The sequence below is a fragment of the Vigna angularis genome, chromosome 5 (assembly GCF_016808095.1).
Source record: "Vigna angularis cultivar LongXiaoDou No.4 chromosome 5, ASM1680809v1, whole genome shotgun sequence".
Taxonomy (NCBI): Eukaryota; Viridiplantae; Streptophyta; class Magnoliopsida; order Fabales; family Fabaceae; genus Vigna; species Vigna angularis.
In genome coordinates, this window is record NC_068974.1 from 32,085,494 (window position 1) to 32,099,786 (window position 14,293).

Sequence of the window (14,293 nt, forward strand, 5' to 3'; positions counted from 1 at the left end):
AGAATAATAATAGTTATACAATAATAATAATAAGAGGATAATTTTAGTTTTGTTTTACAGTAAAGTATCACATAATATAATGTATACAAATGTTACTAATAATATATTTACTAAATAAAACAGTATCATAACATTTTTTAATGATAATTTCGTATGATGATTTGTAAAGAATATTGTTGCAATATCTCTAGTATCGTAATTCAATACAACATTCAATGGTTCTATATCCTGTTAGTTTTTTAATTAGAGGTGTGGTTTTAGTAAGATATATCCAAAAATAAGCTTTTGATTTCCTTTTAATTAGAAGATGGTAGCTAAACGTTGGAAACTGTTTGTAATTGAAAAAAAAACTAAGAATTAAAAGAAAACAATACAAGTAATATATATGAAAAAAATGTTTATAAAATATTAATTTATGGATTGAAAAATATTTGTAAGTTGGTGCAGCCATGATGAATTAGGCACCATATTTTCTCTCCTTAAATTATTGACTTATTGAAGTTAAGGAACACGATGCACATATTTATAAGCACTAGATAACATTATGTCAAGGTCTTTCTTTCCTTTTGTTCGTCATTTATAGTATTTTTCTTTGTTTAGGTATTGACCACTTAATGCCGTCTTAAGGTCAATGTTTCACAAACTCTATGCATACCATCTTAACACTTTGCACAAAAATCTTTCATCAACACAAATACCCTTCACATTATACCAATCGGATTTCAATACATAAACCAATTCATATAAAAAAGTTTTTTTTTTAATTTTTACGAAAAATAATTTTAGTTTGTAGAAAAATCAATTCCATTTTTTTAACTCCTACACAGTCTTTATACATACAAAGAAAAGTTAAATACACGATACATGTATATAAAAGCCTATGCCTTCATGATGAAAAGAATCAAAGTTCAAAGCCTGTAATAAATAAATAAATAAATAAATGGAATATTACTAGTTCTAGAAAATATGACAATATCGTATCCCAAAATTTCATTTGAGTAATTTTTTTTTATAAACTAAACATTTTTTTAGTAGAAAACATATTTACTCGTTATTTATTGAAAGTAACACTCGTTATTTTGGAAATTTTACAAGGTCTACCTTATTGATTGAATTCCTTGTTTAAGATTCAATTTTCTCTCCTTATATTGATTTATTAAGTTTAAATAGTTACTTGGAAGTGCATTTATTGAAGGAATTAAATGTTATTGGAATTTTTTTTAGTTAATTTAATTCCTTGCTAAACTTATTGAAGAGGTTATATATGAATATGATGTTTCTAAAATTGATGACCAAGGCGAATCTTTCCCAATCTGACGACTAGCATTGATTAGAATTCAAAGTTGAGACTATTATAGGATTCTTTCCAATAAATGAGTGAGTTTTAATTTTGCATGTCATTTTCATACCCTCCCATTAGTCTCTCCCTAAAAGAAACAAACAATAAAAGGACAAGAAGGGAAAAAAAAAAGAAAAAGAAAAGAAAAGTAAGGGTTAAAAAATAAAGAAAAAAAGAAAAGGTCCATAAAGACAAACAAAGCCTCCATTCCTTAATCAAACCATATTATAAGTGCAGGCTTTCTACCATAAAGTCTGAACATACACACACATATACATAACATAACATAACCCTTTTCTGAGGAAGAGAGAAGATAATTCTCTAAATCCAACAAGGGTTTGATGGAGTGCAATGTGGAGAACAATAAGAATCTATACCTTCATGCTCCTACTTTCATTGAGTGGCTCAAACCATGTTCTTCTCCTTCATATCTAAATTCCAACACAATATCTACTTCTTCTTCTTCTTCTTCTTCATCTTTTTTTTCTTCTTTTTCCTTCACCCAGCATGACCTTGTTCATGAAACCATCCAATTCTTGCCCATTGAGGCCTCAAAAGATGAAGCCCACCATCAAAGTTTTGAGGTGAAAGAGGAAAAGCTTGAACAAGTCACTGTGGCTTTGCACATTGGTTTGCCTGACAGTGCTAAAAGGCATCATGAGGTTGTTGATGATGATGATGAGAAGATGATTTTCCATGTCAAGGAAGAAGAAGCTTCCTCCAAGAGAAGCTTCCATGGCTGCTCCTTTAACCAAGAGAGAAGGTTCTGGATTCCAACCCCAGCTCAGATCCTCGTTGGACCGATGCAGTTTGCTTGCTCCATATGCAGCAAAACCTTCAATAGGTATAACAACATGCAGGTTAGTTAAATTGCTTCTCAACTTCTCACATATCTTAATTTTGAAACTTGATTTGCCAAGAAAAGTAGAAAAATATTGTTGAAGAAAGTTGCAACTGTGAATTAATTAGAGACAAAAGATCATAATGATGTCTAAGTAAAGTTAACAGATGTTTATGAAGAAGACAAATGAAGAAGCTTTATTATAAAGATGAAGTATGAACAGTACAGGTTGAAAGTTTGATCCATTTTAATTTTTTCATATCTGTGGAGAATTTCTTTGTAGCAGAAGTTAGGAGCTGATCATGTTGATAAGATCACCACCACTATGAGGGAATATAGTTGTTGCACATGCCTGATCTACCTTTGAAACATGATCACAATAATTAATTACGATTTGTTTCAATTAAAACTAAACATACTGATTAACTTATGTGATTCCTCTAATGAGATTTCAAGATTCATTGGGTGGAGAAATGCAAGCTTATTAGTACTATCATGTACTCACTCAAAGACTTTGCACCCCACTTGCGACAAACTTTGTTTCAGATTTTATCATCACCTCAGAAATTGCCTCCAGTTTTATTTCAGAAAAAAAGCACAATACAATTAATTATTACGTCCTTTGCTACTAAAAGACAAAATTTTATTATGTGTAGCATTTCAATGGTGAGTTTAGCTACCTAGCTAGGTATATTCAGAAAAAAGAAGTTATGATGAAGGAGTTCTTTCTGTTCTATAAATAATTGCTGCAACTATGATCATGTTATCATACTTAAAATACAACGATCACTTTCAGAAGAAATTTCTTGTAACATATACATGCATTTCATCGAAACCAAACTCATGAGCAGAGTCAATAATTGTTTTGTTTTCCACAACTACTCTTTAACTTTGTACAGCATTGAGTAGTTTTCCATGGCTTGTGTGCATATATATACCTACTGAATTTGAATTCGCTGCATTTTATCCATACCAAACTGAAGTAGATGCTTTACATGATAATGACAATGATGATAATCATTAAAAAGAGATTAAATAGTCACATAATTTAACTTTAATTAGCATGCTTTAAGAAAAAAATGCACTAGGTGGCGCGTACGTGATGTCCCTCAAGCCTTTCCCCGTCACTTTTAAATTAAAAGCTTCTTTTTCATCAATTCATCTCAAAGGGGAATATTGTAATTATCTTCATATGCATGCATGCTTTTACTTCCTTTCCAATGCATAATCTTCATCCATATATAAGCCAAGGTTGAGAAAGAAATTAACTACTTAAACCTTTGAATTTTTAGTTTTAATTACATTGTATATGTGTGTTTCTATATATATATGTAGAATTTCTGATTTCAAATAGATAGATACAAAAAAATGTTAGACCCATCACTTAAGATTAATGATTATTTGCAGCAATGGCCACAGTTAGGCCACAAAAAGGACTAAAGGACTATACTTGGTCAAATATAGTAGGCTTCATTGTTTTTTGAAACAAGAAATATAAATGTAACTTTTGAACGGTAAAGATTGAACTAGAGAAATAAAAAGAAACTAAAGAAAATAAAAAGTTTTCCAAGAAAGTTTAACTAAGATCAATTAATTAATGAGCATGAATGTGTATGTACTCTAATTATGTGAATTCAATTCAACTGAACTTAATTTTTGTTGATTTGCAGATGCATATGTGGGGTCATGGATCAGAATTTAGGAAAGGACCAGATTCACTGAAAGGAACACAACCAGCAGCAATGTTAAGGTTGCCATGTTACTGCTGCGCGCAGGGTTGCAAGAACAACATCAACCATCCAAGGGCGAAGCCTTTGAAGGACTTCAGAACCCTCCAAACGCACTACAAAAGGAAGCACGGCACAAAGCCTTTTATGTGCAGAAAATGTGGGAAAACATTTGCAGTGAAAGGTGATTGGAGGACTCACGAGAAGAACTGTGGCAAGTTGTGGTACTGCACTTGTGGCTCAGACTTCAAGCACAAAAGATCACTTAAGGACCATATTAGGTCCTTTGGAAAGGGACACAACCCTCATCCTCCCTTTGAAGCTTTTGAGGATGAGAAGGAATGCATCACTGGCTCTGATGAAGATGAGCTCAATGCTCATCATCATGCATGATCTGATTAACATTCTACAGCTTTTCCTCATTACCAAACAAAAAAGTTGCAGACAAATGTGGTGGATGCAGCTATGGTTTTAGAACCTTGAGTAGTGGTAATTGTAGTAGAGAGAGTTTGGTCAGTACCCTTGTGCTCAGTAACAAAAAATTCTCAACAATGCTGAGACATGAAGGCTCAGGGAAAGGTTTGCTACCGAGCACTCGCAGGGTGGTGATGAGCTATCAGTAGAGGTTTGAACTGAATTTGCATGCTTTTGGTTAGCTAATAAGATGGTGCCTCAAGTGATGAAGTAGATGAATTTTCTTGGCATAGTCACAGAGACAAAGTGTTATGTCATGTTTACTTTTCTGTAAAATATGGAGGAAATTTATCCGCTTCATTACTCAATGGTAACCCTCATTCTAGGACTTTATAATACCATGTAAAGTCTTGTTTAAATATTTCTTATGAATTTGCTGTTATATTTGGATAACCACTGTGTTGCAGAATTTTCTTAGTCTTCTGTATGATGTTTTACTGCAGTTTCAACCTTAAACAATGCTAAACGTGAAGCCAGATTAAGACATCTCAGTACAACTTTGAAAATTGATTTTGATCAAGTTGTATATCCTATTATTAATCCAAAAATGACAGATAAACACAGATATAAAATGACTAAATGAAAATTTAGTAATTAAAAGAATGAAAATGATATCAAGAACATACCTTTTCAATTAAATGAAAGTTCATACAATTGTACATCATTTTTATTACGAGTCTAACAATATCTAAATATTTAGTTTTATTCTATTACTTATCATTATATGCCCTGTTTAAAATTACTATAATTTTTTTATTTATGTATATAAATATTTTGTTTCTGATAATTATGCAATGCAGATGTAAAGATGTAAAGATGTACTATGTGAAACATGATATGATGTGATGAACCCAACCATTTTCAGAAAAGAAAACATTCAATTATTATACAGAAGGTAACATTGTCCTAATCCATAAAGGGTTTTGGACAATGTTTGCACCTTTCTTAGGAGTCTAATTATTAACTGCCCTTCATTTAAGGAACACTAGAAAGTGCTTATCTATAATGCATGATCCTTTTCCCCCTTAACATTCCCCTTTACCCTAAATAACTTACGACAATGGAAAAAATAATCACAAAATACTCATAAATTTTAGAGTGGTGACCATTTTGGAGCGATGGTGAAAGCTGATGAAGGTTATTACAAGAACCAATTCACAATTTTAGAGAAGTTCAAAATTATTAACACTAATTTAAATAAAATAGAAAGTAAATTACCAAAAAATATTAAAAAAATCATATTAAATAAAATATTGAGAATTTTTTATTAAATCCTTTTTATTCAAAGTAATATAAACTTTTATTCTAGAGTCCATTTTGGGGGCATGATGACTACCAAATCATCCACCCCCACACGTAGATAGAGATCAATTCTATAATTTAAAAAAAAAAATAGAACTAGATATAATAAATTGGTTTGATTCTTGGTGTGATTGTTGATTAATTTATTATTATTTGGTGAAAAAAAATCCAAAATGGTGATGATCATGCATATGTGTATTTGACAAAGGGATGATGGGTTTGAAGGATCCCCTTTTGTTTTAAAGAGAAAAATAAAAAATTTCTTAACACGTGAGGGAGATAATTAAAGGGAGAGAAATAGAGTTTGAAAATAGAGGGTTTTTGAGGTAGGCTTGACCAAAGCAAAAAGTAGGACCTTAAAAAAAATGGAGTGTGTGTATTTGGTCTTGAAAATAAGGGACCTCCACTAAGTTTTGTCGGGGTAAGAAAACGTTGGAGAAGGGAAAGATCACAATCACAATAATCTTAAAGAGAAATAAATATTTTTAATATATATTATTTAATTTTTTTAATATGGTTTGATATTTAAAAGTTACATTTTCCCTTTAAGTGACTTATGGTAGTTAGGTTAAGTTAATGTTGAATATGGTGATCTTTGGCAATATCTTGCGCAATCAAAGTATCTCCCTCATCCAATGTCCTTTCATCTATCAATATCAAAAGTAGGTTTACAGTTTCATCCATCTTATAATACTTTTCACTTAATATACCTATGAGGAAATTGTTTTCTTTGTTAATTACTTTGTCGTATGTAACTTGTTCACAATGTTTCTTTTTTCTCAAATAATGTGTACATGATTTAGCCAGCTGGACATTTCATTAATTTTTTTCTTATTTTTATAAAATAAGATATTTCAATCTTTATCTATTCTATTAACAAAAGGGATTTTTGTTTTATATAAACAATTTTTTAGGGGTTAAAGTATGTTTTTAGTCGCTAAACTATCAAGCGATTTTGTTTTTAGTCCCTCTTTCAAACTAAGGTATCTTTTGGTCCTTCTTTTTAAGGAAATCATAATTTTTCTTTCTAAAAAACCAATTGCGTTAAAAAGAAGCTGAGCTGGCTAACGATGGAGTGCCACGTCATTTTTTTTAGTGTCAGAAAAAAAGGTGACATGACACTCCATCGTTAGTCAGCTCAATTTCTTTTTAACGCCGTTGATTTTTGAGAACGAAAAATTATGTTTTCCTAAAGGAGAATGACCAAAAAATACCCTAGTTTGAAAGAGAGACTAAAAATAAAGTCAGCTTGATAGTTTAGGAACTACAAACGTATTTAACCATTTTTTAAATTTTAGCTTTTAAATAATCATTATTATAAATATAGTATTAATACAGTTATCTAAAAAAAATTATCATAATAATAAATATATCTAAAAGAACTAAATGTAACCACTAGACAATCAAAAAGATATTTTCTGTTTCGGTAGGATTTTATGGGACCGAGAAACTAACATGTTCTGACGTGTCTTCCTTGCTTTCGAATGCTTGGATCGCCTGCCTTTTTTCAGTATGGACCGCTCGGTCTTTAGTGTGGACCGCTCGGTCTTTAGTGTGGTGTGTGGATCGATCGGTCACCTTCAATCTCCTAATGTTAACCGATCGGTCTCCTTCTTGACGAGGGGGGATGTACCTGCAAAATGCACTCCGACGCTCAAGTTAGGCGTGTTGTTGAAGAGTCTCGACCCTTGGTTGAATATTTAGTGAATGATTATCACTGTTTGAGTATTTGAGAGTAGTGGAGAGTGAATAATGCGTAGGTGGAACGTACCTGGCTTTTGGCCCTGTCAATGTATTTATAAGTGTTTCATAGATCAAATAAAAACCTTACCTGGAGATCCGGTTAGTTACCCATAAACGGCTTTATCAATATCTTCAACCAAATATTTTGTATTTGGTTTATCAAATATCTTTAACCAGATATCTTTAATTATTTTATCATCCACTGGACTATTGGCCCAGTAACCACTTAAGCGCTAGCCCAATTACCATTTGAAGTAGCTTATTAGCGCTGTAGGCCCAATTACGGCCCAAACATTTTGACCAAGTTGACCAATGGCGGATAGACCGATCGGTCTTATTCAATATCCGCTCGGTCCATATTTCGGATAAGCTTCTCGAGGTCATCTTTTAGTGTTACACACTCTTGAGTAGTATGTCCCCGGTTCTGATGATATTGGCAATGCTTCCTTCCATCCGCGTTTCTAGGTGTTTCAACATTTTTTACCGAGAGGAGGTCAACATTAAGGGCTTCATTCAGAATTTCTGCTCTCGACGCATTAAGCGTTGTATAGTGAGTAAATTTGAGCGTTCGGGAAAAATCTTTCGAACGAAGGATCTTTCCTTTCTCGCTACTGCCAGCAGAAGCTTCCTGTTGTTGTTTCCTCATTGAGCTCCTCATGTCCTCCATATGAACAAACTCAACTATCCTTTCCTGAAGTTCCTCTATTGTTTTTGGTGGTTGCGCATATAGTTTTTCGGCAATATATCCTGGCCTCAGACATGAAGGCAGGTTGTTGATGATAAAAGTGTGATTAACATTTTTAACTCGCCGTGCGGTTTCATTGTACCTTTTCATAAAGGCTTTCAAAGTTTCCCCTTTCTCTTGTTTAGTATTTACCAATTTCGCTGGTGTTATCTCCTGTTTCTGATTAGAGGCGTATTGACTTCTAAAGAGGGTTTCTACAGTGGCGAAGCAATCCACTGTATTTGGGGGAAGAGTGTTATACCACTCCAATGCTTCGTCCTTGAGCGATAAGGAGAAGGCTCTGCATATGACCGGATCACTGTCCGTGTAGAACTTCATTGCATTGGTGAAGATCCTAAGATGATTGTCGGGATCCGTTGAGCCATCATACCTCTCTAATACCGGAGGATTCTTCTCTGGCATTGGAGTTTGCATGATGGTCGCCGTAAAAGGGAGTAAGGTGGTTGGCCGAACGGTTTGGATGGGCGAAGGTCCTCTCCTTCCTCGACCGTTCGGGTTGGTGTGTTGGGATGGTTGCCGATTACTACTTCCCTCGTTTCCATTCTCGTGGTTTGAGGCGGACCGCTCGGTATGGACCTGTTCCGCCCTAAGCGTCGCAGTCTCCTCTGCGTGCTTTCGCTGCATCTCTTTTTGTGCTTGGGCCTGCGCCTGTATGGTTCTTGCTTGTGCTTGTATTTGTGCTTGCATCTGCGCTATCAAATCTCTGGTGCTCCTCCATGCTCCTCGTGGTCACCATTGGGTTTGCCGCTCGACCCCACGGTGGGCGCCAAAATGTTTCGATAGGATTTTATGGGACTGAGAAACTAACCTGTTCTGACGTGTCTTCCTTGCTTCCGAATGCTTGGATCGCCTGCCTTTCTTCAGTATGGACCGCTCGGTCTTTAGTATGGATCGCTTGGTCTTTAGTGTGGAGTGTGGATCGCTCTGTCACCTTCAATCTCCTGCTGCTGACCGATCGGTCTCCTTCTTGACGAGGGGGGATGTACCTGCAAAAGACACTCTGACGTTCAAGTTAGGCGTGTTGTTGAAGAGCCTCGGCCCTTGGTTGAATATTTAGTGAATGATTATCACTGTTTGAGTATTTGAGAGTAGTGGAGAATGAATAATGCGTAGGTGGAACGTACCTGGCTTTTGGCCCTATTAATATATTTATAAGTGTTTCATAGATCAAATAAAAACAACCTTACCTGGAGATCCGGTTAGTTACCCATAAACGACTTTATCAATATCTTCAATCAAATATTTTGTATTTGGTTTATCAAATATCTTTAATCAGATATCTTTAATTATTTTATCATTCACTTGACTATTGGCCCAGTAACCACTTAAGCGCTAGTCCAATTACCATTTGAAGTAGCTTATTATCGCTGTAGGCCCAATTACGGTCCAAACCATTTGACCAGGTTGACCAATGACGGATAGACCGATCGACCTTATTCAATAACCGCTCGATCCATATTTCATACGGTACATTTTGTAATATCACCATCCTTACTAGAGAAACTTCAACACCTATCTGTCATCTGTTTACACTAATAAAGTAATAATTGTAAAAAAAACAAACAATGTGCATGTTGATTTAGATGAACCTAGTTGAAGATTATGTTTTATATGAATTTTGGTAAATTTCTAGTTTACTTGACATAATTAAATTATACGATTTTGTTATTTGCATAAATATAATTTTAGTTTGCTTGACATGGATTATATTGCGGAATTTTGTTAATAGAAGATATTTCGTACTAAAAAAAAAATCCAAAAAAACAAAACTAGGACAATTTTCTATAATTTCTTATTTTGGAGTCATGCTCTATAATTCATTCAAAGAAATAAATAATTGAAATTCTAATACTTTAAAAATTATTTCTGTTTCAAATTATTAAATTTTTTTATTTTTTATTAATATAATGTTACTTAGTGTAATGAGAGAATGACTTTAGTGAATATTAAATAATTTTCACTAAAGAAATTTGATAAATAAAATAGATATAAATAAGTTCTATTATTAGAGTAATTGAGTAATGAGAAAAAGAAAAAGAATGAATTTAAAATTATTTGGTAAAAGTGTCGTTAAAAAGGTGAGTGGTGACATTCTTATAAGTAATTAACCCATATTACATTGATAATAAAAATAAATGTTGTTTGTTCTAAATTTAAGGCACAAACTAAACATATTTTTTTCATTTTCATAATGTTTTTTTTTCCTCTTTAGATTTATCCAAAGTTTCTTTGTTTCCTATCACGCTCCATTTTGAAAAACAAAAATAAAATCTTCCACTTACATCTATAATATGAACTCTTCATAAGCCTATTAAAATAATAGTTAAAAGAATAGGTTAAATTTAATTTTATATCACTATTTTTTAATAGTATCGTATTAGTTTTATAAAAAAAAATGTATTTTCTTCATTTTATATAATTAATGATTTTTATCTACGCTCATATTCATTCACATATTATCTCAAATATATATTAAATACTCTTATAAAAGAACTAAAAAAATTACAATAACTCAACGTGATATTATGAAGCATAAAGTATTAAAAGATATGTAGTTTCTTAATTTTAATATCAAATATAAAGAAAAAAAATTATAATTATATAAATTTTAAGATAAAAATTAGATAAATGTTAAGTAATTATAATGAATGATTATATATGTCGACCACTATTCTTCTTTTTTCTTTCTTAAGAATCTAGAAAATATAGTATTAGAGCTTATAAATATTTTTAAAATAATGAGATTGATTATTTTAAAAAAATAATTTACTAATATAAATAGAATTTTTTAAACTCGTCTCATTATTTAAAATACAAACCATTTCTCTAAAACTATTTCTCTTAGTTTTCTCTTCCTTTTTTCTACGAAATCTTACTTCTCGATCATTTGTTTAACGATCAAGAAGTTCTTATGAGATCACGGCTAAATAATATATATTTCTAACCGATGAGTTCTTCGTTTAGACCAAGTAAGTTTCTACCTCTTTTTCCATTTGTTATTTGTTTATGATCATGCTTAGGAAACCCCAACGCATGTATCATTGATGTTCATTTCTTGATTCTTTGCCAATCTATTGTCTTAAAGACTCACTCCGATCACGATTTGGTGATTTTTAGGTGTTTCTTGAGTTAGAAGCAAGAGTTTCGACCTTCTTAGAATTCAGTGGCATCAGTGAAAGGTAAGGGAAACTAGTGTTTTATCTTAGTTAAATTATGATATATGAATTGTTATTTAATGGTGTGTATAACTAATGTATGTTGCTGGTTGTGTTAAAGATTATTGTTATTAAGTATTGAATGTTTGAAATGATGGAAATTGGTTGAATGAGATAGTGTACCTTACTGTTTTCGTTTAGAATTGATTAATTGCATGAATGCTTCTGTTTAAATGCTTGATGGTATCAATTTGGTTAGGAAGTTGAGAAGAAGTGATTTGGACTAAGTTATAAATCGTTTTCTATAGTAAAAATAGAGGTTTGATAGGTGGATTTTAGAATTATTGGTCTAAGGTGAGAATTGGTGGTTAGGACATGTTATTTTGGTCATTTGTAACTTGTTTGGGATGAGAATTAGCTGATATGTGTGTTAAAATGGAGTGGTAGTCATTTTGGAGTATTTGCAAAGTTGTTCAAGTGTATTTTAGGGGTTTGAACTAGTGAGATTTTGAATTTTAAGTTGTGTCAAAATGGTCATTTTGAAGGGTATTGGTACATCATTTTTGACTTGTTAGAGTTCCTAAGTTGATAAAAAATGAGTTAGAACTTGTAGAATTAAATTTTGGTCTCTAAGGTGAGGTTTTAGTTGTTTTTAAGTTAAAATCTTGTTGTAAAATAGTTAAGAACTAGTTTAAGTTGGGTGATACACATTGGTTTAGGTCCATTTTAATTTAGAATATAATCTAGGAGTATTAGAAGTTGAGAAAGATGCATAAGATATGCAGTCTAACTGAGTGAATCTATCCGCTGAGCAAGTAAAACACTTGTAACTGAGCGAGTGGGTTGACAGACACTTTTAGCTGAGCGAGCAGACTTGGTGGTTGAGCAAAAATATAAGATTTTCAACTATAAGTTTTTATATACTTCTTAAGGTGTGTTCAATGTATGAGATTGTTTGAATGCTTGATTTATAATACTTATTGTGAAGTATGAATTGATTTATAATATGAATTGGAAATAAGAATATGCATATGGTTTCAAATGGATTCAATGTAAAGTTGAAGTGATATTAATGGTTTCAAAGTTATGAAAGTTAGTTCCAAGGTGGAAATTCTTGGTGTGGTTTCAAGTCTTGTTAGAATGAATGTAGGTAGCTCAGTCTTGGGGTTATCCTGACACTCTAATGGTCTTCCATTCTCATGTAGAGAAGATTGACACATGTAGTGAGAGTAAGAATGAGGTCTTAGTCTTGGGTGCTTATAGTATGATCCAAGGCTGGAATAGACTAACCTTGTGAGTGTAGTAGATTAAACCCATTGACAATGACTTTGCAAAGCAGTAGAGGTCATCACAAGTGCACAACCTACCATAGCTCGACATTCATTCTAAAGCCGGACAGTCCAGTCTAGGTCATTGCATGTTAAGATGTTTGGTTAGATTTATATTACACTTGATTCATGTATGAAATGTTTTAAGTTTATGATAACTTTTTTTTACATCTAGCTTACCCTTGTTTTTGTCTTTGGTTGTTTGTTTGTGTTTTCTCTTTTGCGATTATCACATAAATGATGTGAGCTTAGGTAGATGGTCTTTTCAGTTGTTTCAGCAAGAGGTGAAGGCGAAATAGATGAGTTGATAAATGGATCTACAAAGATAGGTTTGTTTTCATTTAAGTAATTCTACTATCATATATATATATATATATATATATATATATATATATATATATATATATATATATATATATATATATATATATATATATATATATATATATATATATCTTAGTAGTTTAATACTATTAAAATGAGATGTTACACTTTTTTTTACACTCATTTATTTCTCTTTAATATATAAAAAAATGTCATTAAACTTGAATAAAATTTATAATTTATTTTGTTAATGGATTTGTTTTTAAAAAAATTATCAGTAACAAAAATTACAACTTATCAATTAATTTTACAATCGAAATACACCGTTATTAATGTAAATTCTAATTTATAAATGTATTTTATCAATACATTTTTAATTACGTTAATAAATTTATATTTATTAACAAATTTATTTTCATCAACAAAAATTTATTAGTAATTACCAAAATTCTTATAATAAAGAAAAAAAAGTGTAATTGAGGATCTCACTATTAAAAAATAGCTAAAAATTTAAATAAATTTATTGAATATCAAATACCTTGAATAATTAAGAGAAAATTATAAATTATTTAAAAAAACAATAATTATGTAAATGAAAGGAAATTGAGAATATAACTTTTTTCGTTACCTAATAAATTAAAAAAAAAAACTAAAAATATGAAGACGGTATAAAGATAGGGGTAAATATATAATGGCACTTATTCCCCACAATAATTGAATGAGGTCTATTAACTATACTTTTACTGAAATTTAGCTAATTACATATATTTTTGTATACAAATTTAGACTATAGCAGAGAATTTATTATGATCCCTATCCACAAGTTTTCATAAATCATTTGTCTTGCCTTTTGCGAGTATGCACATTACTTTCATTATAGATAAAAGATTCTCGACTTTAGAATCATTTGATCTGGTCAAACACATAATAAAAAATTGTTCTTGGCTTAAAACATAAGAATAAAATGAGTTTTAGCAAAAAATCATTACCACATAGTTTTTGGATAGCATAAAAAATATTTATATAGATATAACTGAATAAAGTGGATTGGAGGGACTTAAAACTTAAAAAAAAAAAACTATTTCTGTAATTTTCTTTTATTTTTCAAAATTTATTGATCAATGTTATATCACAACCATGACACCATTCACTTTTATTTATACACATTCCATGTCAACTCAATTACTAAAATTATCATCCATTCATCATTAATCATATTTAATAATAATATTTAACCTAATGTATTGACTAACAATATAATAATATGATGAAAGATAAGCAAAATTTATCATTTAGAAATAATTAAAATGTTTGT

At 31.2% G+C, this 14,293-nt stretch overlaps 1 protein-coding gene across 1 annotated transcript; it reads left to right on the forward strand.

The window, feature by feature from the left end:
* Window positions 1-1,587: 1,587 nt before the first annotated feature.
* LOC108339855 (zinc finger protein WIP3) lies at window positions 1,588-4,798 on the forward strand. Its single transcript, XM_017577073.2, has 2 exons — window positions 1,588-2,199; window positions 3,851-4,798. Exons 1-2 carry the CDS (start codon window positions 1,681-1,683, stop codon window positions 4,298-4,300), a joined length of 969 nt encoding a protein of 322 aa, XP_017432562.1. The 5' UTR covers window positions 1,588-1,680; the 3' UTR covers window positions 4,301-4,798.
* The last annotated feature ends 9,495 nt before the right edge of the window (window positions 4,799-14,293 follow it).

What these genes read in the sequence shown, in the direction of transcription:
- LOC108339855 (XM_017577073.2), top strand. Translation starts at nt 1,681, where the DNA reads ATGGAGTGCAATGTGGAGAACAATAAGAATCTATACCTTCATGCTCCT. An exon ending in ATAGGTATAACAACATGCAG is followed by an intron (nt 2,200 to 3,850) that starts GTTAGTTAAATT and finishes GTTGATTTGCAG; the next exon opens with ATGCATATGTGGGGTCATGG.